The following is a 25,675-nucleotide window of genomic DNA, read 5'->3' as shown; positions in this document are numbered from 1 at the left end:
GGAGAATCTGCGGAACTCTTTGCCGTAGAAGGCTGTGGAGGCCAGGTCATTCAGTGTCTTTAAGACCGAGATAGAAAAGTTCTTGATTCATAAGGGGATCAGGGGTTATGGGGAAAAGACAGGAGAATGGGGATGAGAAAAATATCAACCATGATTGAATGGCGGAGCAGACTCGATGGGCTGAGTGGCCTAATTCTGCTCCTATGTCTTATGATCTTATTTCTTCTTGAAATCAGACTACGTTTTGAAATTGTGCAAACTCCACACAGACTGAAATCAAATACATGTCTTGAGCCCTTTGAGGCGGCAGAGCTAAAAACTGTCAACGTGCCACCAAAAAAAAGTTTAGAAACACTCACCAACACGACTCCAGTGAAACATCCACAGGGAAAGGGGAAAGCAGTGACTGTGCCTGCTCTGATACAGCCCCAGACCTGTCACTCAGACTACCCGAACCCTGCCCAGTTTTTTAAAATACTTTTCCAATTCAATCAAATCAAGTCCAATTCAGAGTCTCAACAAATTGAGACATTTCCGATCCAGGCTGACAAGACAGGGCAAGCGACCAAATTACCCTGTCCTGGGCCTGATCTACATGAACCAAGCTGATTGGAGGAGGGAAAGCAACACCTCCTCCAAGACTTGAGCTCATTTGCATCTTAGCCAAAAGGCCGAGATACCGCTTTTAAAAATTGCTTCATATGAAACATATGAAGCTTCAATGTAACCTAATGACCTCAACCAAGTGCAGCATCCAATCCATACTACACTTGATCTTAACCAAACAAAAGGCCAGTTCACAGCTCAACATACCAGCTTGCAGTTTCCTGCCCAAGTGTGGGACAGTCCAAGGTGAGTCTATTGTGTAACTGGGGGAGTGGGGGAGGGGTGACTTTCTGACCTGTGCTGTGTCCCAAATGGTTCCTTCCTCCTCCCCCCTAGGGGCCTCCAAACACTGCATATACTGTAGATGGCTGATAGACCTTCGGGAGCCTCATTGACCTGCACAGACACATTACCCTCACCTCACCCTGATTCATTGTGTGAACCAGTTGATTTTTTTTTCTGCTACCCATCACTTAGCCAAGTCTTATGAATACCAGGAATAAATTGCAGGGCTATAGGACAAAGGCAGGGAGGTGGCATGAGGTAAATTTTAAGTTTAAATGGCCAGTACAGACACAATGGGCCAAAAGACCTCCTATATTGTAATCAATTTATGGTTCTCTGATGTGTCTATATCCCACTGCTCCCTTCCCAGTGATTCCCACCTTCTGCTGTTGTCCTTGGCTCCCTGTTTATCCATGATTCCTCCCCTTTCCCCTGCTCACCCTGTGCAGTGTGTGTGTCAGACTTCCCCCGGACACCTCCCCAACCCCACCCCGGTCCCTTTAACCATCAGCAGCTTTCTGCCTGTCTGGGTTGAGTTTAGATTTACAGGATTGCGGGATTTAGCTTCAAACTTGTTCTTACTGACTGCAGCAAATCTGAAAATTTGTCCCGCTAACCGGGACAGCTCATTTTGTTTAAAGTCAGACCCAAAATGCCGTTACTATTCTCAATTAAATAAGCTCCTTATTTTAATCCGCACTGGACTCGAAAATAAAACAGTGAATATAATGTCCCCAGCAGTTCATAGAAACAGAAACTCGATGCAGGAGTAGGCCATTTGACCCTTCAAGCCTGCTCTGCCATTCATTGTGATCATGGCTGATCATCAAATTCAATATCCTGACGGCTCCTTCCCCCCTTGATCCCTTTAGCCTAAGAGCAATATCTAATTTCTTCTCAAAATCAGATAACGTTTTGGCCTCAACTACATTCTGTGGGAGTGAATTCCACCCTCTGGGTGAAGAAATTTCTCCTTACCTCAGTTCGAAAACGTTTACCCCCTGATCCTCAAACTATAACCCCCAGTTCTGGACTCCCCCCCCCACCATCGGGAACATTCTTTCTGAATCTACCCTGTCTAACCCTGTTAGAATTTTATAAGTTTCTATTAGATCCCCTCTCACTCTTCTAAACTCCAGTGAATATAATCCTAACCGATTTAGTCTTGCTTGCTTGCGACCTCTGCCATTGCCCTCCTGTGACCAGGTATTAAGAAAATCGACAATGGCAGCCCAGACAGAGTAACTTCTGCATTGACTTACTAACTTTTCCATGCGGAACAGTAAACAGGTGCTTGGCAGCTCCAAGGTCAGGAGTATACTATTTGAAGATTGCGGCTATGACTCTGAAGGTTACCAATCTGACCAAATATGCTGGAAGTTGTGCACTGTGCTGACTAATACCCTATTCCCTCATTACTAATATACACAATCAATAAGCAAGGAAATGATAATTTTTCGACAGTTAAATATTAGATTTACTTTTCAATTTGCAGAGAACTACTGCTTTTGCATCTCCCCAGATTGAGCCATTTATCTTGTCCAAGGCATGCATACAGTAATTATTCCTTTCTTAAAGGCTCAGACTTTAGGGTAACAGAACTTGAAAGAGCAAGTTACTGCAAGTATGAGTTTGGCAGAAATATATTTTCGTGACATTTTACTGTGAAGGCAATAATTGTTTTCAGCAAGAATCAAGAAACTAGCCAGAGGCCTGGGCTATTTATTTTGCCAGCTGCATATATTCTGAAGAATTCTGTAAAAATGGGTTTGTTAGACTCAGTTAGAGTCTTTACCAATACACTGCTCAGTGGCAGTATGTATTCCAGTGCCCGACATTACCAGCTTTTTACAGCAAACTTGTAACAATCTAGCTTTCTGATTGACTGGTTAATTCCAATTCAAGCTTCAACACATAAAAAGAGCTCCTCTCTTGTTCAGTTAAGCAATCAAAATGCAACATAATCTAATGTGAATGCCACTTGCTGATCTCTATAGAATTCTTGATCTGATACAGTAAATGCCAGCTCAGCTCAGCTATCCAAAGACAAACTGAATCCTGATTGAGCAGGGAGTAGGGAACATGGCAACAAAATCATATTCTGAAATTAGACTTTCTTTTTTGACATTTTTGTAATGCACTCTTTCATGAACACTGAGATTTCCAAATTGGAATTAAATTGTCCCAGTGGTCGTCAGCCCCCTCAGCACTCTGGAATTCACAGATCTGGAATCATATTTTGGTAAATACAGCAATCCAACATTGTTTCAAACCATCATTTTGATAGACTGAATTCAGAAAGCTCCTTTTGACAATGGATGGCTCCCATTTAGTAGGTAACAAAGTATCTTACCTGAAGAAGCCTTTACAGCCTTCACACGTCATGGCATTGAAATGGAAACCTGTCGCTTTGTCCCCACAAACCCCACAGATCCGTGGGCAATTTCTATCAAAGTCGTCATCTTCAGGCTGATATGCAGATGAACTCTCTGCCATCTGTTCCATCTCTACAATTCTTGTTACTGCAAAAACAAAAATAGGCCTTTTTTAAATAAAAGAATGGATGTTAACAGTTACAAAATCTGAATTGTAGATAAAATGTAGTTACAAGGCAGGTTATCCTGTAGAATATAGTGTGGTGCTGTGTCGGGTCCTCTGCTGGTAGCTGCGAACATGCAGCTTCCTTTTAACGGAATAATCCAGAACAGACTGACCCCTGCAGAGTTCCCACCCTCCCACCCCGATTGTCACACCTGCACCTGCAACTCATCTGATAATAGTTTGTGCTTCTAATCACTTCTAATGTGGGAAAGCATTTGGAAGGGGGAATTCAGGACAGAATTACCAGTCACTTTGTTTCTTGGACAATTTTGGAAGGCCAGCACTGACTTGTGAAGAGCAAACTGTTTTTAACAAACTTGCAGGAGTTTTTTTGATGAGGTGACAGAGAGGGCATAGAAGGGTAATTCGGTTGATGTGGTCACGTGGATTGGCAAAAAGATGCAACTTAATAGTTTTTTCAGCAAAGGTTAGAGCTCAAAGAATAAATGGGACAATAGTTACATGTATACAAAATTAGCCGAATGACTGGAAACAGAATAGTTGTTAAGGGTTGCTTATTGAACTGCAGTACGTTTTCTAGTGGAGTGCCCCAGGAGTCAGTTTCAGGTCCCATGATGTTACATGCAAGCAACACGAAACTTGGAAATATTGTGAACTGTGAGGAGAATGGTGGTGAACTTCAGTCCAAAGATGTGCAGGTTAGGTGGATTGTCCATGCTAAATTGTCCCTTAGTATCCCAAGATCTGTAGGTGAGGGAAATTTATGAGGTAAATATGTGGGATTACAGGGATAGGGCCTGGGTAAAATGCTGTAAGATAGAGTCAGTTTAGATAGATGGGCCGGATGTCCTCCTTCTGCACTTTGGGAATTCTATGATTCACAAGGACAGAGATAGACTGTGTAACCAAGATGGTTACGCATGCGCTCTGCTCCCTGCTGAACCAGGATGGTGACCCTTTACCTGGGCCTGTTCCCAGGGAAAAGCCCCAGAGCTGCAAACATGATGCTATGAATATGTGATTAGAAGCTCATCTCAATGTCAAATATGACAGTGACCTCGTGGAAATCTGGTTTAATCTCATACTTTTCCAAGCAAAAAAGATGGAGTCAGTAGTCTAGGAATTAGTTTCAATTTTCACGATAATTAAGTTGAGAAAAGTTCTGCTAATCCAGTGCTGAATGTCAGATAAGCTGTCTGATGGTATAACAAAAATTAACAATTCAAGAGAAATGGTGGTCAGATAGAGCTGGGTGTTATCAAGTGTACATGTGAAAACTGGTGCTGTATTTCTGATGCTGAAGCTAAGGAGCTGCTGGTGAGAAAGAGGAGGGGTGAGTCTGGATCCTTTGGGGACACCAGAGGTAACAATGGGAGTGAGGAGGGAAGATTTGATTTGATTTATTATTGTCACATGTATTAATATACAGTGAAAAGTATTGTTTCTTGCATGCTATACAGACAAAACATACCGTTCATAGAGAAGGAAATGAGTGAGTGCAGAATGTGGTGTTACAGTCATAGCTAGGGTGCAGAGAAAGATCAACTGAATGCAAGGTAAGTCCATTCAAAAGTCTGACAGCAGCAGGGAAGAAGCTATTCTTGAGTCGGTTGGTACGTGACCTCAGACTTTCGTATCTTTTTCCCGAAGGAAGAAGGTGGAAGAGAGAACGTTCGGGGTGCGTGGGGTCCTTAATTATGCTGGCTGCTTTGCTGAGGCAGCGGGAAGTGTAGACAGAGTCAATGGATGGGAGACTAGTTTCCGTGACGGATTGGGCTACATTCATGACCTTTTGTAGTTCCTTGCAGTCTTGGGCAGAGCAGGAGCCATACCAAGCTGTGATACAACCAGAAAGAATGCTTTCTATGGTGCATCTGTAAAAGTTGGTGAGAGTCGTAGGTGACATGCCAAATTTCCTTCGTCTTCTGAGAAAGTAGAGGCGTTGATGGGCTTTCTTAACTATGGTGTCAGCATGGGGGACCAGGACAGGTTGTTGGTGAACTGGACACCTAAAAACTTGAAGCTCTCGACCCTTTCTACTTCGTCCCCATTGATGTAGACAGGGACATGTTCTTCTTTACGCTTCCTGAAGTCGATGACAATCTCCTTCATTTTGTTGACATTGAGGGAGAGATTATTGTTGCCGCACCAGTTCACCAGATTCTCTATCTCATTCCTGTACTCTGTCTCATCGTTGTTTGAGATCCAATCCACTACAGTGGTGTCGTCAGCAAACTTGAAAATCGAATTGGAGGGGAATTTGGCCACACAGTCATAGGTTTATAAGGAGTATAGTAGGGGGCTGAGAACACAGCCTTGTGGGGTTGAGGATGATTGTGGAGGAGGTGTTGTTGCCTATCCTTACTGATTGTGGTCTGTGAGTTAGGAAGTTCAGGATACAGCCACAGAGGGAGGAGCCGAGGCCCAGGCCACGGAGTTTGGAGATGAGTTTCGTGAGAATAATGGTGTTGAAGGCTGAGCTGTAGTCAATAAGTAGGAGTCTGACACAGGTGTCCTTGTTATCTAGGTGTTCCAGGGTTGAGTGCAGGACCAGGGAGATGGTGTCTGCTGTGCACCTGTTGCGGCGGTAGGCAAACTGTAGCGGATCCAGGTAGTCCGGGAGGCTGGAATTGATTCGTGCCATGACTAACCTTTCGAAGCACTTCATAATGATGGATGTCAGAGCCACCTGACGATAGTCATTAAGACACGCTGCTTGGTTTTTCTTAGGTACCGAGATGATGATCGTCTTCTTGAAGCAGATAGGGATCTCAGATTGTTGTAAAGAGAGGTTGAAGATGTCTGTGAATATTCCTGATGTGGAGATGCCGGCGTTGGACTGGGGTAAACACAGTAAGAAGTTTAACAACACCAGGTTAAAATCCAACAGGTTTATTTGGTTGCAAAAGCCACATTCCCGCCAGCTGATCTGCGCAGGATCTGAGTGCACGTCCGGGTACCCCATCTGGGCCAGTTGCTTTCCGTGGGTTGTCCTTCAAGGAAGCTGCTCTGACATTTACAGTGGTGACCCCACATACAGGTTCATCCAGGGCTTCCAGGGTGGAGGGCATGCTCTCGCTGACCTCTTGCTCAAAACGGGTGTAGAATGCATTGAGCTCATCAGGGAGGGGTGCATTGAAGCCGGCGATTTTACATGCCTTCATCTTGTAGCTTGACATTACAAGTGTTTCTCTTTCTATGATTAGACAGAGAAGAATGGAACCAGGAGAGAGCAACCCCACCCAGCTGGACGACAGTGGAAAGGTGTTGGAGCAGAATGGGGTGGTCAACCTTGTCAAAGTCTGCAGACAGGTGGAGAATGATGAGAAGGGATAGTTTATCTTTGTCACAAAGGATGCCATTGATGGGATTTGATAAGAGCTGTTTCAGTACAGTGGAAGTGGCAGAAACCTGATTGGAGGGATTCAAACAGGGAGCTCTGGGAAAGATGGGCACAGATTTGGGAGGTGACAACACATTCAAGGAGTTTGGAGACGAAAGGGAGGCTGGAAAGAACCGTTAACAATATCAGCGAACATGCTGGGTGATCAACATTGAATGGGAATAAAGTAAATGGAGCAGAGGGTGGGCCACTGGACAGGGTGAGCACTGAGTGGGCATGAATGGAGATGGGAAAGAAACTGGAGAAAGATATGAGGTCAGAGCTGAGACAAGGGGGAGCTTGAGAGACAGTTTTTCCCGGTGAGCTATTTGCAAAGGAGGGAAGCAGCAGAGACAGCTGATGGGATTGTTTCAATCTCAGTGACAAAGAAGCTCCATGACCTCCTCACACTTGTTGGTGAGGATGGAGGAGACAGGGGAGAGGGAGAGCCCTTCAACGGGAACTAAATTGTGTTGCAGATAATAAAAAAGATTTGACAAAAAGCTGATTTATTTGAGTTTTATGCAGAAGACTAACTCTATAACTGGGCTGGAGTTTATTAACATCAGCAGAAACAAACTCTCATGAACATAGTTCAATCCTGGATGTGATTAACAGCAAAATCCAGTCCCTGTAGTTACTTGTGAACTCGCTGGTGTCTCAGCAGATGGGATAAGGTAGTGAATCCCTTCCCACAGAGTGAACAGATGAACGGTCTCTCCCCAGTATGAATGCACTGGTGTATCAGCAGATCAGTTGACTGAGTGAATCCCTTCCCACAGTCTGAGCAAATGAATGGCCTCTCCCTCGTGTGAACTCGCTGGTGTGTCCCCAAATTAGATGATCGAGTGAAACCCTTCCCACACATGGCGCAAGTGAATGGCTTCTTCCCAATGTGGGTTCGCTGGTGTATCAGCAGATCAGTTGAGCAAGTGAATCCCTTTCCACACTCTGAGCAGGTGAACGGCCTCTCCCCAGTGTGAACTCGCTGGTGTATCAGCAAGTCTGATGTCTGAATGAATCCCTTACCGCTCTCGGGGCAGTTGAACAACCTCTCCGCAGTGTGAACTCGCTGGTGTCTCCGCAGGTGTGATGAGTTAGTGAAACAGGTTCCACATTTGGGACAGGCGAATATCCTCTCCACAGTGTGAACTCGCTGGTGTCTCCGCAGGTATGATGAGTTAGTGAAACAGTTTCCACATTTGGGACAGGCGAATATCCTCTCCACAGTGTGAACGTGCTGGTGTGTCAGCAGGTGTGATGAGTTAGTGAAACAGGTTCCACATTTGGGACAGGCGAATATCCTCTCCACAGTGTGAACGTGCTGGTGTGTCAGCAGGTGTGATGAGTTAGTGAAACAGGTTCCACATTTGGGACAGGCGAATATCCTCTCCACAGTGTGAACTCGCTGGTGTGTCAGCAGGTGTGATGAGTTAGTGAAACAGGTTCCACATTTGGGACAGGCGAATATCCTCTCCACAGTGTGAACTCGCTGGTGTGTCAGCAGGTGTGATGAGTTAGTGAAACAGGTTCCACATTTGGGACAGGCGAATATCCTCTCCACAGTGTGAACTCGCTGGTGTGTCTCCGCAGGTATGATGAGTTAGTGAAACAGGTTCCACATTTGGGACAGGCGAATATCCTCTCCACAGTGTGAACGTGCTGGTGTGTCAGCAGGTGTGATGAGTTAGTGAAACAGGTTCCACATTTGGGACAGGCGAATATCCTCTCCACAGTGTGAACGTGCTGGTGTGTCAGCAGGCTGGATGAGTTAGTGAAACAGGTTCCACATTTGAGACAGGCGAATATCCTCTCCACAGTGTGAACGTGCTGGTGTGTCAGCAGGCTGGATGATGGACTGAATCCCTTTCCACTCTTGGAAGAGGTGGGTTTTTGTCCCTCTTTGGTGTGAATTCGCTGGTGTGCAGTGAGGTGAGATGAATGCCTGAACCCAGTCCCACAGTGAGGGCATCTGAATGGTCTTGTCAGTGTGAACACATTGATGATGTATCAGTTCCTGGGAACTTTTAAAGCACTTTCCACAGTCTGAGCATTAAAAGGTCTCTCTTATCAGTGTGAACTCGCTGATGTGTCAAAAAGTTTAATGACTCAGTGCAACCCTTCCCACACTGAGAGCAGATGAACTCTCTCGTGTGAAGACATCGATCAGTTTCCAGCTCCAATCGGCAATCGAGTCTCTCCTCACATTTCCATGGTTTCTCTCCACTATGAGCAGTGCTTTGTCCTTCCATGTTCAAAATCCAATGACATTCCGGTTAGGATAAATTGGGTGATTCTGTCAGAACCGAATGTGATGTGTGATGTTTGATTTCAGTTTCCTGATTGCAAGTCCTCCCCTTCTAATACCCTGTGAAATTGATTTAAAACAGAAAAAAGGGAGTGAGAGAGAACCCACAAAAACAGGATGTGATAGCGAGCTGAATGAATGTATGGGGCCGGCACTAGGAAAACGTGGACCATGAAAGATGCTGGAGGTTGCAATGGGTGAGGGGGGCAGAAAAATTAAGACGGCCAATGTCCGGTCGACAGTTCCCAATTAAAATATTGAGGGCAGGGAGTTGTCCCGGTGGGGGTGTCCAATTGGAGGCAGAATGTTTGAGGCACGTTAAAAGACCTGTGGAACATGGGGAGGACTCTTGCCCAACCAACATTCTCTTTTGCTGGAGCAGGATGATCGCGCATGCGCCCTGTTGTCTGTTGCCCCTCTCAAGATGGCGGCCGGTATCTAATAGCCTCCAACTCAGGCAACGGCCCCGATTGGTGCGAACGTGGCACCAAGCGGTTCTTATTCGGGTTTTCAGTCCTGCAGGGGTGTTCACGAAGCCTCCATGCCCTCTCCCCCGCCTCCATTACCCTTCTACAAAGCTTCGTTTTTCTCGAGTTGCGAGTCCAACCAACCGCCTTCTGGTCTCTGCTACAGCCACAGTGCGCATGCTCCTCACAACAAGCAACCGCGCCTGCGCAGACCGGCTATCCAGCTCCAAATGCTGGGGGAAGTTCCCCTCCGTTGAAAGGCGAAATTTCTCAATAGAAAATGATGTTGTATGATCTAAATACACTTGGAGCCCTTGAGACAAAACCTATTAGTCGATGGGTTAATACAACAAACAATGTGCACGAACCATCCAGTCCAGTCCTGTCCTGGGTGCAATTAACAACAAAAGAAACCTCTCACAATTAGATATGAACTTACTGGAGTCTCAGCAGGTGAGAAGAACAAGTGATTTTTGTTCCCCCAAGGTCACATCTTTATGGTAAGAATGTACAAGCCTTTTTGGCAATGAATTTCAATTTCTCACTAGTCTTCATTCTATGATTCTACGATTCTTCATTTGAACTTCAAGATGCTGAGGACGCAGATGATCCTAAATAGAAGCAAAACATGCTGAAAATAGACAGGAGATCTGCCAGTGTTTGTGAAGGGACACATTTGGCCTACATTTCAGGCCCGTGACCTTTCATTGGAACTGCGCTGTATCAGTGCACACTTCATCTTAACTCTGTTTCACAATCCACAAATGCTGCAGGTATTCTGTGTATTAGAAGCATTTTGTGCTTTTGGCTCATTTGAATTATTGGTGACTAAATCATAGAATCCCTACAGTGCAGAAGGAGGCCATTCAGCTCATCGCGTCTGCACCGACAACAATCCCACCCTGGCCCTACTCCCATAACCCTACATAGTTACCCTCCTAATCCCTCTGACACTCGGGTCAATTTAGCATGGCCAGTCAACCTAATCTGCACATCTTTGGACTGGGAGGAAACTGGAGCACCCGGAGGAAACCCTCGCAGATACCTGGAGAATGTGCAAACTCCACACAGACAGTGACCCGAGGTGGCAATTGAACCTGAGTCCCTGGTGCTGTGAGGCGCAAATAAGAAATTAGGGGTGATTTCCATCTCTCCACAATTGGAAACATTGTCCACTTGTCTATCTTGTCAATATCTTTCTTAAACCTTTAGACCTCAATCAGGTTATCCCTATCTTTTCCTGAAAAAATTAATACTTTTCACTGTCCACTAATACATGTGACAATAATAAATCAAATCAAAATCAGGATGGTGGATGATTTGGAGATGATAGCGTTCACATCCAACTCCTACCCTGATCCTGGTGGTGGAGTTTGGGAGATTCTGTCAAAATTCTCATCAGGTTGTAAATCTGCAAGTTAATCCCTCAATTCCATCCCCTACTACACTCATATTGCTATTTCTCTTTCTGTCTCTCACTCTTTCTTGACATCTGCTTTGATTGAGGACAGAGTCTTATGTAAGTCCAGATCAGGTGACAGATTCCCTTCCTCAAGGACATTAGTGAACCAGTTGGGTTTTACAACAATCCAGCAGCTTTCATGGTCACTTTTTCCGAGTGTTGGCCTTACAGATGACCAGATCCATTCAGCTCAATTTTACAAACTACTTTGTGTTTTTGTGGGTTCTGTCTCACTCCCTTTTTTCTGTTTTAAAACAATTTCACAGGGTGTTAGAAGGGGAGCATTTCCAGTCAGGAAATTGAAACCAAACATCAATTCAGGGAATAGATAGAGTTGCCCAATTTATTCGTAACCTGAATATCGTCGGATTTTGAACATAGAACATAGAACAGTACAGCACAGTACAGGCCCTTCAGCCCACGATGTTGTGCCGAACCTTTTCTGAAACCAAGATCAAGCTATCCCACTCCCTATCATTCTAGTGTGCTCCATGTGCCAATCCAATAACCGCTTGAAAGTTCCTAAAGTGTCCGACACCACTATCACAGCAGGCAGTCCATTCCACACCCCAACCACTCTCTGAGTAAAGAACCTACCTCGTACATCCCTCCTATATCTTCCACCACGAACCTTATAGTTATGCCCCCCGAGTGACAGCTACATCCACCCGAGGAAATAGTCTCTGAACGTCCACTCTACCTATCCCCCTCATCATCTTATAAACCTCTATTAAGTCACCTCTCAACCTCCTCCGCTCTAAAGAGAAAAGCCCTAGCTCCCTCAACCTTTCCTCATAAGACCTACCCTCCAAACCAGGCAGCATCCTGGTAAATCTCCTTTGCACTCTTTCCAGTGCTTCCACATCCTTCTTATAGTGAGGTGACCAGAACTGCACACAATATTCCAAATGTGGTCTCACCAAGGTCCTGTACAGTTGCAGCATAACCCCATGGTTCTTAAACTCAATCCCCCTGTTAATAAACACTAACACACGATAGGCCTTCTTCACGGCTCTATCCACTTGATTGGCAACCTTCAGAGATCTGTGGATATGAACCCCAAGATCTCTCTGTTCCTCCACATTCCTCAGAACCCTACCTTTGACCCTGTAATCCGCATTCAAATTAGTCCTACCAAAATGAATCACCTCGCACTTATCAGGGTTAAACTCCATCTGCCATTTTTCGGCCCAGCTCTGCATCCTATCAATGTCTCTTTGCAGCCTACAACAGCCGTCTATCTCATCCACGACTCCACCAATCTTGGTGTCATCTGCAAATTTACTGATCCACCCTTCAGCCCCTTCCTCCAAGTCATTTATAAAAATCACAAATAGCAGAGGACCCAGCACTGATCCTTGTGGTACACCGCTGGTAACTGGTCTCCAGTCTGAAAATTTTCCATCCACCACCACCCTCTGTCTTCTATGAGATATGATGTGGAGATGCCGGCGTTGGACTGGGGTAAACTACAGTAAGAAGTTTAACAACACCAGGTTAAAGTCCAACAGGTTTATTTGGTAGCAAAAGCCACACAAGCTTTCGAAGCTCTAAGCCCCTTCTTCAGGTGAGTGGGAATTCTGTTCACAAACACGAGTTTATAAAGACACAGACTCAATTTACATGAATAATGGTTGGAATGCGAATACTTACAACTAATCAAGTCTTTAAGAAACAAAACAATGGGAGTGGAGAGAGCATCAAGACAGGCTAAAAAGATGTGTATTGTCTCCAGACAAGACAGCCAGTGAAACTCTGCAGGTCCACGCAACTGTGGGCGTTACAAATAGTGTGACATGAACCCAATATCCCGGTTGAGGCCGTCCGCGTGTGTGCGGAACTTGGATATCAGTTACTGCTCAGCGACTCTGCGCTGTCGTGTGTCGCGAAGGCCGCCTTGGAGAACGCTTACCTGAATATCAGAGGCCGAATGCCCGTGACCGCTGAAGTGCTCCCCAACAGGAAGAGAACAGTCTTGCCTGGTGATTGTCGAGCGGTGTTCATTCATTCGTTGTCGCAGCGTCTGCATAGTTTCCCCAATGTACCATGCCTCGGGACATCCTTTCTTGCAGCGTATCAGGTAGACAACGTTGGCCGAGTTGCAAGAGTATGTACCGTGTACCTGGTGGATGGTGTTCTCACGTGAGATGATAGCATCTGTGTCGATGATCCGGCACGTCTTGCAGAGGTTGCTGTGGCAGGGTTGTGAGGTGTCTTGGTCACTGTTCTCCTGAAGGCTGGGTAGTTTGCTGCGGACAATGGTCTGTTTGAGGTTGTGCGGTTGTTTGAAGGCAAGAAGTGGGGGTGTGGGGATGGCCTTGGCGAGATGTTCGTCTTCATCAATGACATGTTGAAGGCTCCAGAGGAGATGCCGTAGCTTCTCCGCTCCGGGGAAGTACTGGACAACGAAGGGTACTCTGTCCACTGTGTCCCGTGTTTGTCTTCTGAGGAGGTCGGTGCGGTTTTTCGCTGTGGCGCGTTGGAACTGTTGATCAATGAGTCTAGCGCCATATCCTGTTCTTATGAGGGCACCTTTCAGCGTCTGGAGGTGTCTGTTGCGATCCTCCTCATCATGTCTTGATGCTCTCTCCACTCCCATTGTTTTGTTTCTTAAAGACTTGATTAGTTGTAAGTATTCGCATTCCAACCATTATTCATGTAAATTGAGTCTGTGTCTTTATAAACTCTGTTTGTGAACAGAATTCCCACTCACCAGAAGAAGGGGCTTAGAGCTTCGAAAGCGTGTGTGGCTTTTGCTACCAAATAAACCTGTTGGACTTTAACCTGGTGTTATTCTATGAGATAGCCAGTTACTTATCCAGAATCACAGAACCCCTACAGTGCAGAAGGAGGCCATTCAGCCCATCGAGTCTGCACCGACCACAATCCCACCCAGGTCCTACCCCCACATATTTACCTGCTAATCCCGCTAACCTACGCATCTCAGGACTCTCAGGGGCAATTTTTAACCTGGCCAATCAACCTAACCCGCACATCTTTGGACTGTGGGAGGAAACCGGAGCACCCGGAGGAAACCCACGCAGACACGAGGAGAATGTGCAAACTCCACACAGACAGTTACCCGACCCGACCCAATCGGCCAAATTTCCCTCTATCCCACACCTCCTTACTTTCTTTATGAGCCGACCATGGGGGACCTTATTAAACGCCTTACTGAAATCCATGTATATAACATCAACTGCTCGACCTTCATCGACACACTTAGTTACCTCCTCAAAAAATTCAATCAAATTTGTGAGGCAAGACTTACCCTTCACGAATCCATGTTGACTATCCCCGGATTAATCTGCATCCTTCTAAATGGTCGTAAATCCTATCCCTCAGAACCTTTTCCATTAACTTGCCGACCACCGAAGTAAGACTAACCGGCCTATAATTACCAGGGTCATTCCTATTTCCTTTCTTGAACAGAGGAACAACATTTCCCACTCTCCAGTCCTCTGGCACGATCCCCGTGGACAGTGAGGACCCAAAGATCAAAGCCAAAGGCTCTGCAATCTCATCCCTTGCCTCCCAAAGAATCCTAGGATATATCTCATCTGACCCAGGGGACTTATCGACCTTCAGGTTTTTCAAAATTGCTAATACATCTTCCCTCAGAACATCCGCCTCCTCCAGCCTATCAGCCTGTATCACACTCTCATCCTCAAAAACATGGCCCCTCTCCTTGGTGAACACTGAAGAAAAGTATTCATTCATCGCCTCTCCTATCTCTTCTGACTCCATGCACAAGTTCCCACTCCTGTCCTTGACCGGACCGAACCTCACCCTGGTCATTCTTTTATTCCTCACATAAGAATAAAAGGCCTTGGGGTTTTCCTTGATCCAACCCGCCAAGGACTTCTCATTCCCCCTTCTAGCTCTCCTAAGCCCTTTTTTCAGCTCATTCCTTGCTAACTTGTAACCCTCAATGGACCCAACTGAACCTTGTTTTCTCATCCTTACATACGCTTCCTTCTTCCTCTTGACAAGACATTCAACCTCTTTTGTGAAACATGGTTCCCTCACTCGGCCATTTCCTCCCTGCCTGACAAGGACAAGCAGTATTTGTTCCTTGAACAAGCTCCACTTTTCATTTGTGCCTTTCCCTGACAGTTTCTGTTCCCATCTTATGCTCCCTAATTCTTGCCTAATCGCATCATAATTACCCCTCCCCCAATTATAAACCTTGCTCTGCCGTATGGCCCTCTCCCTCTCCATTGCAATAACGAAAGACACCAAATTGTGGTCGCTATCTTCAAAGTGCTCTCCCACAACCAAATCCAACACTTGGCCCGGTTCATTTCCCAGTACCAAATCCAATGTGGCCCCACCTCTTGTCGGCCTCTCTACATATTGTGTCAGGAAACCCTCCTGCACACACTGTACAAAAACTGCCCCATCCGAACTATTCGACCTACAAAGGTTCCAATCAATATTTGGAAAGTTAAAGTCCCCCATGACAACTACCCTGTGACCCCCACACCTATGCATAATCTTCTTTGCAATTTCTTCCTCCACATCTCTATTACTATTTGGGGGCCTATAGACAACTCCTAACATGAAAGAACATGAAAGGAAAATGCACTGTTCACAGAAGGAAGAAGCCATGGAAATGTGGGGACTGCGAGGAGGGATTCAGACCTTCTGAACTGAAAACACTTTAGTGCAGTCACATTGGGAAGAGGCCGTTCACCTGCTACTTGTGTGCAAAGGGATCATCCAACCTGCAGTCACATGAGCAAATTCACAGGAGGCAGAGACTATTCACCAACTCCAAGTGCAGGAAGGGATTCATTCATTCATCTGATCTGCTGCAACACTAGCGGATTCACAGTGGAGAGAGGTCATTCACCTGCTCTGAGCGTGGGAATGGATTCACTTGTTCCTCTGACCTGCTGATACACCAGCGGGGTCACACAGGGGAGAGACCATTCACTTGCTCGGAGTGTGGGAAGGGATTCACTCAGTCATCCATCTTCTGAAATATTAGCAAGTTCACACTGGGGAGAGGCCATCCACCTACTCTGAATGTGGGAAGGGATTTACTCAGCCATCCAACCTAGGACATAGAACAGTATAGCACAGTACAGGCCCTTCGGCCCTCGATGTTGTGCCGAGCTTTGTCCGAAACCAAGATCAAGCTATCCCACTCCCTATCATTCTGGTGTGCTCCATGTGCCTATCCAATAACCTCTTGAAAGTTCCTAAAGTGTCCGACTCCACTATCACAGCAGGCAGTCCATTCCACACCCCAACCACTCTCTGAGTAAAGAACCTGCTGCAATATCAGCGAGTTCACACTGGGAAGAAGCCATTCCCCTGCCCTGAATGTGTGAAGGGATTAATTTGATCAACAGGGTTGCAAACAACACCAGCGATTTCACACTGGGGAGAGACCATTTACGTGCTCCGAGTGTGGCAAGGGATTCACTCTCTTATCCAGCTTGCAAAACCACCGGTGAGTTCATACTGACATGAGACCTTTTAAATGCCCAGTTTGCGGGAAGTGCTTTAAAAGTACCCGGGATCTGATGTCCCATCAACGTGCCCACACTGATGAGAAACCGTTCAGGTGTTCCAGGGACTGGATTCAAGTGATCATCTCTGCTCACTCTCCACCAGTGAGTTCACACTGGGCAGAAACCATTCACCTGCTCTGAGTGTCTCTAAATTTCTCTGTTTTTGAGCCCTGAACCCACATCTTTCTTTAGTTTCTCCACTCTCCGTGCTCATCATGTCCACCCTCCTGCTGCTCATTCCACCCTTTGCCCAGTGAACTGATCACCCAACGTCCCCATGTTGGCTGGTATTTTTAATCATTCTCTCTTTTCAGGTACTGTTCCTCTTTCTTTCAAATCTACCGTCATCATTCCCTTCTCAAAATAAAAAAAAACGATCTTGACCCAATGTCCTTACCATCCCAATCCCCTTTTCCTCTCCCATGTCCTGGTCATCTCCCAAATCCATGCTCATCTTTCCTGGAAGTCCATGTTTGAATCCTGCAAGAAGATTTGTGTCCCTGTCACAGTATTGAAGCAGCTCTTCTCAAAGTCACAAATTTAATGCAATGTGAATGTGATTCAGGTAAATTGTCCATCTCATTCTGCCTGCACTCTCTGAGCCTCACTGACCTCTCACACTGACACCTCACAATGCCCGACGGATTGACAGCAGCTCCAGACCAATAGGAAGAGAGGGGCGTGGCTGGTCCTCCAACCAATCGGAGTGAATGAGGGGCGGGGCCGGGAGTCGAGTATGCGCAGTGTGAGGAATGGCGATGGAGAGATGTGTTTCTGGGATGCGCTCTCGGTGAGTGTTATGAATGGTTGTGAGCAGGAGCTAGAGATCTGGCGGGTGGACGGAAAGGCTCCGTAAATATGTTGTGTAAGTTGCAAAGTCCCGAAAATCCTCTTCCCGGTCCCCGATTGCCCGGAGCGGAGCCGCAGTTTTTCACCAAAACCCGAGTTCACGTCCGCAATTTTACCAGCGGGCGACGCGCCCGACAACGCATGCGCCGCCGTGGATCTTTGTGAGGGGCAATGTGCGATTTGGCGCATACGTGATCACTATGTTTGTCAGGGGCAATGTTCTTTTCAATGGGCATGGAGATGCCGGTGTTGGACTGGGGTAAACACAGTAAGAAGTCTGACAACACCAGGTTAAAGTCCAACAGGTTTATTTAGCAGCAAAAGCCACAAGCTTTCGGAGCGCTGCCCCTTCGTCAGGTGAGTGGGAGTTCTGTTCACAAACAGGGCATATAAAGACACAAACTCTATTTACAAAATAATGGTGGGAATGCAAGTCTTTACAGGTAATCAAGTTTTAAAGGCACAGACAATGTGAGTGGAGAGAGGGTTAAGCACAGGTTAAAGAGATGTGCATTGTCTCCAGACAGGACAGTTAGTGAGATTTTGCAAGCTCAGGCAAGTCGTGGGGGTTACAGATAGTGTGACATGAGCCCAAGATCCCGGTTGAGGCCGTCCTCATGTGTGCGGAACTTGGCTATCAGTCTCTGCTCAGTGATTCTGCGTTGTCGTGAAGGCCGCCTTGGAGAACGCTTACCCGAAAATCAGAGGCCGAATGCCCGTGACCGCTGAAGTGTTCCCCAACAGGAAGAGAACACTCTTGCCTGGTGATTGTCGAGCGGTGTTCATTCATCCGTTGTCGTACCGTCTGCATGACCTCCCCAATGTACCATGCCTCGGGACATCCTTTCCTGCAGCGTATCAGGTAGACAACATTGGCCGAGTTTCAAGTGGATGTACCATGTACCTGGTGGATGGTGTTCTCACGTGAGATGATGGCATCCGTGTCAATGATCCAGCACGTCTTGCAGAGGTTGCTGTGGCAGGGTTGTGTGGTGTTGTGGTCACTGTTCTCCTGAAGGCTGGGTAGTTTGCTGCGGACAATGGTCTGTTTGAGGTTGTGTGGTTGTTTGAAGGCAAGAAGTGGGGGTGTGGGGATGGCCTTGGCGAGATGTTCATCTTCATCAATGACATGTTGAAGGCTCCGGAGAAGAAGTCGTAGCTCCTCCGCTCCGGGGAAGTACTGGACGACGAAGGGTAACTTGTCCGCCGTGTCCCGTGTCTGTCTTCTGAGGAGGTCGGTGCAGTTTTTTGCTGTGGCGTGTCAGAACTGTCGATCGATGAGTCAAGTGCCATATCCTGTTCTTATGAGGGCATCTTTCAGTGTCTGGAGGTGTCTGTTGCGATCCTCCTCATCTGAGCAGATCCTGTGTATACGGAGGGTTGTCCGTAGGGGATGGTTTCTTTAACGTGTTTTGGGTGGAAGCTGGAGAAGTAGAGCATCGTGAGGTTATCCATGGGCTTGCGATACAGTGAAGTGCTGAGGTGACTGTCCTTGTTGGAGATGCGTGTCCAAGCATGCAACTGATTCCAGAGAGTAGTCCATGGTGAGCCTGATGGTGGGATGGAACTTGTTGATGTCATCATATTGTTGTTTCAGTGATTGTTCACCATGAGTACAAAGGAAGAAAATGTCATCGATGTATTTAGTGTATCGCATCGGTTGAAGGTCCTGTGCGGTGAAGAGGTCTTGTTCGAACCTGTGCATGAAGATGTTGGCATATTGAGGTGCGAATTTGGTCCCCATGGCTATTCCGTGTGTCTGGATAAAAAACTGGTTGTTGAAGGTGAAGACATTGTGGTCCAGGATGAAGCGGATGAGTTGTAAAATTTCATCTGGAGACTGGCAGTTGTCGGCGTTGAGTACTGAGGCAGTTGCAGCAATGCCATCGTTGCGGGGGATGCTGGTGTAGAGTGCCGAGGCATCCATTGTGACGAGGTTCAACTGCTCCATGTGTGCTGAGTTTTTGTAGGAAGTCCGTAGTGTCGCGACAAAAGCTGGGGGTTCTTTGTACAATGGGTTTCAGGATGCCCTCGACATAGCCGGAGAGGTTCTCGCACAGGGTCCCACTGCCTGATACGATGGGACGGCTGGGAGTGTTTGCCTTGTATATCTTCGGGAGGCAGTAGAGATCTCCAACGCAGGGCGTACATGGGATGAGAGCACGGAGGGTGCTCTGAAGGTCCGGATCAAAGGTCTTGCACTCTGCCAACGTTGTCTACCTGATACGCTGCAGGAAAGGATGTCGCGAGGCATGGTACATTGGGGAGACCATGCAGACGCTACGACAACGGGTGAATGAACACCGCTCGACAATCACCAGGCAAGAGTGTTCTCTTCCTGTTGGGGAACACTTCAGCGGTCACGGGCATTCGGCCTCTGATTTTCGGGTAAGCATTCTCCAAGGTGGCCTTCACGACACACGACAACGCAGAGTCGCTGAGCAGAAACTGATAGCCACGTTCCGTACACATGAGGACAGCCTCAACCGGGATCTTGGGTTCATGTCACACTATCTGTAACCCCCACGACTTGCCTGGGCTTGCACAATTTCACTAACTGTCCTGGCTGGAGACAATGCACATCCCTTAAACCTGTGCTTAACCCTCTCTCCACTCACATTGTCTGTGCCTTTAAAACTTGATTACCTGTCAAGACTTGCATTCCAACCATTATTTTGTAAATTGAGTTTGTGTCTTTATATGCCCTGTTTGTGAACAGAACTCCCACTCACCTGATGAAGGGGCAGGCAGCGCTCTTAAAACTAGTGGCTTGTGCTACCAAATAAACCTGTTGGACTTTAACCTGGTGTTGTGAGACTTCTTACTGTCTTTTCAATGGGCGCCGCTTGTGAATCAAACTACTTCAACATGTGAACAGTCTGGTTCCGCCTTGACAGTTGTCAGGAGAGGAGTTTGCAGTGGGGACTGAAGACAATGACTTCAGTCTTCCCAAAATTTAAATGCAGTAAATTTCTGCTCACCCGGTTCCAGATGTCAGACAAAATAGTTCCTCTCCAAGTCTGACTGAGGTGATGGTTTTCACATTCACCTGCTTTGCTGGTCCTTCTCGGTGGTGGACGATGAGGATTTTGGAGATTCTCTCATAGGTGTGGTAGTGTTTTGTATGAAGTATGATTGAGCACTATGACAACCGACTGTTATCACAGAATCCCCACAGTGCAGAAGCAGGCCATTCAGCCCATCGAGCCTGCAGTGACCCCATGTATTTACCCCGCTAATTCCTCGAACCTACACATCTTTGTACATTAGGGGCAATTTAACACGTCCAATTGAGCTAACCTGCACATCCTTGGACTGTGGGAAGAAACTGGGACACCCGAAGCAAACCTATGCAGACATGGTGCTTCATAAACACCCAGTGGAGGCCGCAAAAAATACCTTAAACCCACTATCTTTATAAAGGCAGCAGGGCACATAGATGCCTCATCCTGCGCCAGGCACAGGATTTTGATTTGATTCATTATTGTCACATGTATTAATATACAGTGAAAAGTATTGTTTCTTGCGCGCTATACAGACAAAGCAGACCGTACGTAGCGAAGGAAAGGACAGGGTGTAGAATGTCATGTTGCAGCCATAGCTAGGATATAGAGAAAGATCAACTTAATGCAAGGTAGGTCCATTCAAAAGTTTGATGGCAGCAGGGAAGAAGCCTTTTTTTTTGTCGTATGGTACATGTCCACAGACTTTTGTGTCTTTTGCTTGGTGGAAGAGAGTATGTCCGGGGTGCGTGGAGTGTGTGATTATGTTGGCTGCTCTTCCGTGGCAGCAGGAAGTGTAGACGGTGTCAATGGATGGGAGGCTGGTTTGAGTGATGGATTGGGCTTCGTTCACAAGCCCAGTCCATTGATCAATTGGGCCAGTGGGCTGACGAATGGCAGATGAAGTTTAATTTAGATAAATGCGAGTTGATGCATTTTGGTAGATCGAACCAGGGCAGGACTTACTCAGTTAATGGTAGGGCGTTGGGGAGAGTTACAGAACAAAGAGATCTAGGGGTACATGTTCACAGCACATTGAAAGTGGAGTCACACGTGAACAAAGTGGTGAAGAAGGCATTCGGCATGCTTGGTTTCATTGGTCAGAACATTGAATACAGGAGTTGGGATGTCTTGTTGAAGTTGTACACGACATTGGTAAGGCCACACTTGGAATACTGTGTACAGTTCTGGTCACCCTATTATCGAAAGGATATTATTAAACTGGAAAGAGTGCAGAAAAGATTTACTCGGATGCTCCCAGGACTTGATGGTTTGGGTTATAAGGAAAGGCTGGATAGACTGGGACTTTTTTCTCTGGAGCATAGAAGGCTGAGGGGTGATCTTATAGAGGTCTATAAAATAATGAGGGGCATAGAGCAAAGAACAATACAGCACAGGAACAGGCCCTTCGGCCCTCCAAGCACGCGCCGCTCCCTGGTCCAAACTAGACCATTCTTTTGTATCCCTCCATTCCCACTCCGTTCATATGGCTGTCTAGATAAGTCTTAAACGTTCCCAGTGTGTCCGCCTCCACCACCTTGCCTGGCAGCGCATTCTAGGCCCCCACCACCCTCTGTGTAAAATATGTCCTTCTGATATCTGTGTTAAACCTCCCCCCCTTCACCTTGAACCTATGACCCCTCGTGAACGTCACCAACGACCTGGGGAAAAGCTTCCCACCGTTCACCCTATCTATGCCTTTCATAATTTTATACACCTCTATTAATTCTCCCCTCATCCTCCGTCTTTCCAGGGAGAACAACCCCAGTTTACCCAATCTCTCCTCATAACTAAGCCCCTCCATACCAGGCAACATCCTGGTAAACCTCCTCTGTACTCTCTCCAAAGCCTCCACGTCCTTCTGGTAGTGTGGCGAGCAGAACTGGACGCAGTATTCCAGATGCGGCCGAACCAACGTTCTATGTCCAGCAGCTGGATAGTCAATATCTTTTCCCAAAGGTAGGGGAGTCCAAAACTGGAGGGCATAGGTTTAAGGTGAGAGGGGAGAGATACAAAAGGGTCCAGAGGGGCAATTTCTTCACACACACGGTTGTGAGTGTCTGGAACAAGCTGCCAGAGGTAGTAGTAGAGGCGGCTACAATTCTGCCTTTTAAAAAGCGTTTAGACAGTTACATGAGTAAGATGGGTATAGAGGTATATGGGCCAAGTGCGGGCAATCGGGACTAGCTTTGTCATTTAAAAGAAAAGGCGGCATGGACATGTTGGGCTGAAGGGCCTGTTTCCATGCTGTAAACCTCTATGACTCTAAGCCTTTGTAATATTTTGCGGTCTTGGACAGAGCAGGAGCCATACCAAGCTGTGAGACAACCAGAAATAATACTTTCTGTGGTGCATCTGTGGAAGTTGGTGAGAGTTGAAGCGGACATGCCAAATTTCCATCATCTCCTGAGAAAGTGGTGTTGTTGGTGTGGTTTCTTAACTATAGTGTCGGCATGGAGGGAGTTGGACAGGTTGTTTGTGATCTGGACACACACAAACTTGAAACTCTGTCTGTGTGGGTTTCCTCCGGGTGCTCCTGTTTCCTCACACAGTCCAAATGATGGAAACTCCTTTTACAGGGAATTAGAAGGGGAGCATTTACACATACAAAACTCAAACCAAATCGAATCTTTGTATCTTCTCAGTTTATAACCTGGACTGACACTGACGGATTTTTTTATTAGCAGGATATTTAATGAGGACTGGAAACTCAATCTAAACATCACATCAATATCTAACAAGAGTCACTCGATCCATCAGGACCTGAATATTATTAGATTTTGAACATGGAAGGAAACAGCACTGTTCACATTGTGGAGAAACCGTGGAAATGTGTAGACTGTGGGAAGGAATTCAATTATCCCTCTGGCCTGAAAACTCATCGACGCACTCACACTGGGGAGAGGCCGATCATCTGCCCCAAGTGTGGGAAGGGATTCACTCAGTCATCTGCTCTGCAGAAACACCTGCGAGTTCACTCTGGGGAGAGACCGTTCACCTGCTCTGATTGTGGGAAGGGATTCACTCAGTCATCCCATCTGCAGACACACAAGAGAATTCACACTGGGGAGAGACCATTCACCTGCTCCGAGTGCGGGATGGGGTTTATTAATTTGACAAACCTGCAGACACACAAGAGACACCACATTCAGGAGAAGTCGTTTATCTGCTCCAAGTGTGGGAAAGAATTCACTCAGTCATTTGACCTGTTGACGCACCAGCAAGTTCACACTGGGGAGAAACCGTTCATCTGCACCGAGTGTGGGAAAAGATTCGCGAGGTCATCCTACCTCCTGAGGCACCAGCATGTTCACACAGCCAAGACCTTGTTTATATGTACCGACTGCGGGAAGTCCTATGGAAGTTCCCAGGACCTGAAGTCCCATCAACGTATTCACACTGATGAGAGACCATTTGGATGCCCTCACTGTGAGGCACGGTTCAGGCGATCAAATGACCTCCTGGTACACAAGCGCAGTCACACTGGAGAGAAGCCGTTCACCTGCTCTGTTTGTGGAAAGGGCTTCACTCAGTCATCCAACCTACTGAGACACCAGCAAGTTCACACCAGGGAAAGGGCTGCTCAATTGCCCTAACATTGATTTCATTAACTGAAACACCATCATGTCCATACTTCTGAGAGACCATTGTATGTGTGTGCAGGGATTCATTCAGTCATTTCCGCAACTGAGACACCATTAAGTTCACAAGTAATTACGTTGACTGGATTTTGCTGTTAATCACGATCAAGAATACACCACAGGAACTGCAGCGGTTCAGGAAGGCAGCTTAGCACCACCTCCCCAAGGGCGATTAGGGATGGACAATGAATGCTGTCCTAACCAGCGATGCTCACATCACATGAATGAATTAAACAGAAGACTGACCATGTATGTTGGAGTCATTCTATTTGTTTCAGGAGGATGCAGGCACTTTCCTGTCTGATTAAACAATTGCTTAAGATGGTATTTGTAGATCAGAGACAGAAGTATAGAGAATTACAATCAGTTTGAATCCCGTATTCCCTCATTTCCACGCATTTTGTCTTGAATGATAACAGATGGGATGAAGCCAAATCTTCCGTTTAAATTGTCCCCATGCTGTCAGTGGGAAGGGTTAAAATCTCTGCTTGTTTGTAAAGGGTGAAGCAAACATTCTCAAATGCACATGACTGTGTCAACTTTATTTTCAGATCAAAGACGGACCAAGCACCATTCTCGTCCTCAACAGAAGAATTTCAACAATTTTTTTGGTATTTTTCTCCGCTTTACCCAAATGTTTCTTTTGATTTCTTCAGGTGTCTTTAAGAATCATTGCATTTGAACTGAAGAAAAATGAGACTCAAAGTTAACTCCCACTGATAAACAGAAGCTTCAACCTCCTGAGATGTTCAAGAGAGTGTGGGTTCCCAAAGCTTCTGAGCTCCGAAACGTAACCTCAAGGCTGATGCTTATCGTCAGGGAATGAAACTTTTGGTGCCTTTTACAATTATACCAGTAAAGTGTACTTCAAACTGAAAGCTTTACTTAAACTCAGTTTCACTTTTCTCAGCACAGAAGCTGGCAGCGTTTTTGATTAAATCCCAATTGTAGATTTCTCTTGTAGCTGGTGTATGGAGCAGGTAATGTCCACTGTAGATCACACAGCACAGAAACCACACTGTGCTTCTGGACGCACTCGGGCTGTGAGTAGATGGAATATTGCCTCTACCTAGCAAAGGACTTCCCAGCTGAGGAGTGAGATGTCCCTGTAGTTGTTGCAATCTCCTCTGTTACCTTTCTTTTTTCTATAGTGTGATGATTTTTGTGTCACACATCTCCTGTGGAATGGATCCTACCCCCCAGCAGAAAAGGAGGCGGAGGTGATGAAGGTGTGGCAGTGGGTGGGGTTTTCCGGGAAGGAGCAGTTCAGTTGGAATTCCATCTTTGCCGGGTGGCTTTCTGCTCACTCAGCGATCAATGGCCTTTTCCAGCTCAAGTGATGAGGCTTCCTCGCCCAACTTAACCATGGCAGGAAACTGAAGAAGAACGTCAGAGACTGGGAGATGTCTGTCTCACAGCAGTAAAGCTCAACAATGTTCTACCTAGAGTGACATCTGTTTTTTTTCTATAGGTGAGTAACTCACTCACCTACCAATCTCAGGGATGTAACATTGCTGATGGCAGCACCAAACACCCTCTTGTTCCTGCCATTCGCAGCATGTAGATTTTGGTTGCCAAAGGCGGTTTGG

At 46.5% G+C, this 25,675-nt stretch overlaps 1 protein-coding gene across 1 annotated transcript in view; it reads left to right on the top strand.

Annotated features, from left to right (window-relative positions):
* Positions 1-25,426, top strand: part of LOC144481854 (uncharacterized) — a 302,744-nt gene extending 277,318 nt beyond the window's left edge. The window contains exons 4-7 of the mRNA XM_078201004.1: positions 15,740-15,854; positions 16,572-16,696; positions 23,223-23,909; positions 25,238-25,426. Of these exons, the coding sequence (XP_078057130.1) occupies positions 15,740-15,854; positions 16,572-16,696; positions 23,223-23,909; positions 25,238-25,426 (1,116 nt within the window). The remainder of the gene's footprint in view (positions 1-15,739; positions 15,855-16,571; positions 16,697-23,222; positions 23,910-25,237) is intronic.
* Positions 25,427-25,675: the final 249 nt, after the last annotated feature.

The sequence above is a fragment of the Mustelus asterias genome, chromosome X (assembly GCF_964213995.1).
Source record: "Mustelus asterias chromosome X, sMusAst1.hap1.1, whole genome shotgun sequence".
Lineage (NCBI taxonomy): Eukaryota > Metazoa > Chordata > Chondrichthyes > Carcharhiniformes > Triakidae > Mustelus > Mustelus asterias.
Note: the sequence above shows the minus strand (reverse complement) of the source record. Positions and strands in the feature narration are given on the sequence as shown.